General features: G+C 33.3%; 1 protein-coding gene across 1 annotated transcript; it reads left to right on the top strand.

Annotated features, from left to right (window-relative positions):
* The first annotated feature begins 214 nt into the window (after window positions 1–214).
* LOC25483670 (U2 small nuclear ribonucleoprotein B'' 2) lies at window positions 215–800 on the top strand. Its single transcript, XM_024774627.2, has one exon. The coding sequence runs from the start codon at window positions 215–217 to the stop codon at window positions 749–751; it is 537 nt and encodes a 178-aa protein (XP_024630395.2). The 3' UTR covers window positions 752–800.
* Window positions 801–1,408: the final 608 nt, after the last annotated feature.

The raw sequence follows: 1,408 nt of genomic DNA, 5'->3' as shown, positions 1-1,408 counted from the left end.
AACCTCTTTTTAGAAGCTGTGAACCAGCTTTTCTTCAACGAATTAAATGTTTGAACCTAAAAAAAAAACTTCAATCTGCTAATCAGTTGTGATTATGTTAATTTGCATTGGAATCCATTTCTAAAATTAAATTAATTATAAGGAAAGGGATATCCATTTCTAATAATGTGACATTTGTTTAGAAATTTTATAATGTAAGGACAAATGCTTTACAATGGTTTGTTTCAGTGAAGTAACTGCTGCCAGTAATGCAGTCCGACAGATGCAAAACTTCCCATTTTATGTAAAACCTATGAGAATTCAATATACAAAAACAAAGTCAGACTGTGTTTCTAAAGAAGAGGGAAGCTTTGTTCCAAGGGAAAAGAAAAAGAAACAAGAGGAAAAGGCTGAGAAAAAGTGGTATGCTGATGAATCAAAACAATCTGCCGTGCCTAATGGAACACATGGTGCAAGTAATGGTGGCTCAACACAGGCCTCATTCTGTCCAGGGTCGGGTGCCCAAGAGGCAGCTGCTCCCAACAATATTTTGTTCATAGAGAATTTGCCTTATGAAACTACTGGCAGGATGCTCGAAATGCTCTTTGAACAATACCCAGGTTTTAAGGAAGTGCGCTTGATCGAAGCAAAGCCAGGTATCGCGTTTGTAGATTTCGAAGATGAGGGGCAATCATCCATGGCAATGCAGGCTCTTCAAGGATTCAAAATCACCCCACAAAATCCCATGATTATAAACTTTGCTAAAAAGTAACTAATCGATTTTCTGCAGTCAATATTTGAAGCAAATTTTGCGTATTGTATTGGTGTAGATCTTTTCAAAATCAGTTGCAGAAGTTGTAAGTTTACAACAAGTTGGATTAAAGTAGATGGAAAGTGAGAGATCTATATATATCACATTTGTGGGAAGATTGAAATAGTGCTTGGTATAACGATGTCTATTGATTGTATGTGGTTTATTTTCATTTTCTCTGTATAACAGTTTTCTCATTTACTTTGTAAACTAGGTTCTATTAGTTGTTTCATTTCATTGTCATTGACATAGACAAAAAATAATGAATCAGATCCTACCTTAATTCTTTTTGCGTAAAAATAACAGCTCAATTCTTCTTATGGTCCTTAACTTCATATCATGCAGAATGTCTTTGCCTTAGCCTATTATGGAGAATGAATGGGATATAGAGATACAATTTTTGATGCTACAATGTTGTTAATTCTTTTTTCTAACAATGGATAGTTATGAAAGATATAATAATATATCATTCATCGTGCCTACTACAATATTTAACAACAACAACACAATGGCACTAAAAAACACAAAAACAATTATTTTAAGTCAAAATAGTTCCTGCTATTATAATTCATTGTGCATGAATGTTATAGTAATATGAAAGTAAGATATTAAGAGAAA

The sequence above is a fragment of the Medicago truncatula genome, chromosome 1 (assembly GCF_003473485.1).
Source record: "Medicago truncatula cultivar Jemalong A17 chromosome 1, MtrunA17r5.0-ANR, whole genome shotgun sequence".
Taxonomy (NCBI): domain Eukaryota; kingdom Viridiplantae; phylum Streptophyta; class Magnoliopsida; order Fabales; family Fabaceae; genus Medicago; species Medicago truncatula.
Note: the sequence above shows the minus strand (reverse complement) of the source record. Positions and strands in the feature narration are given on the sequence as shown.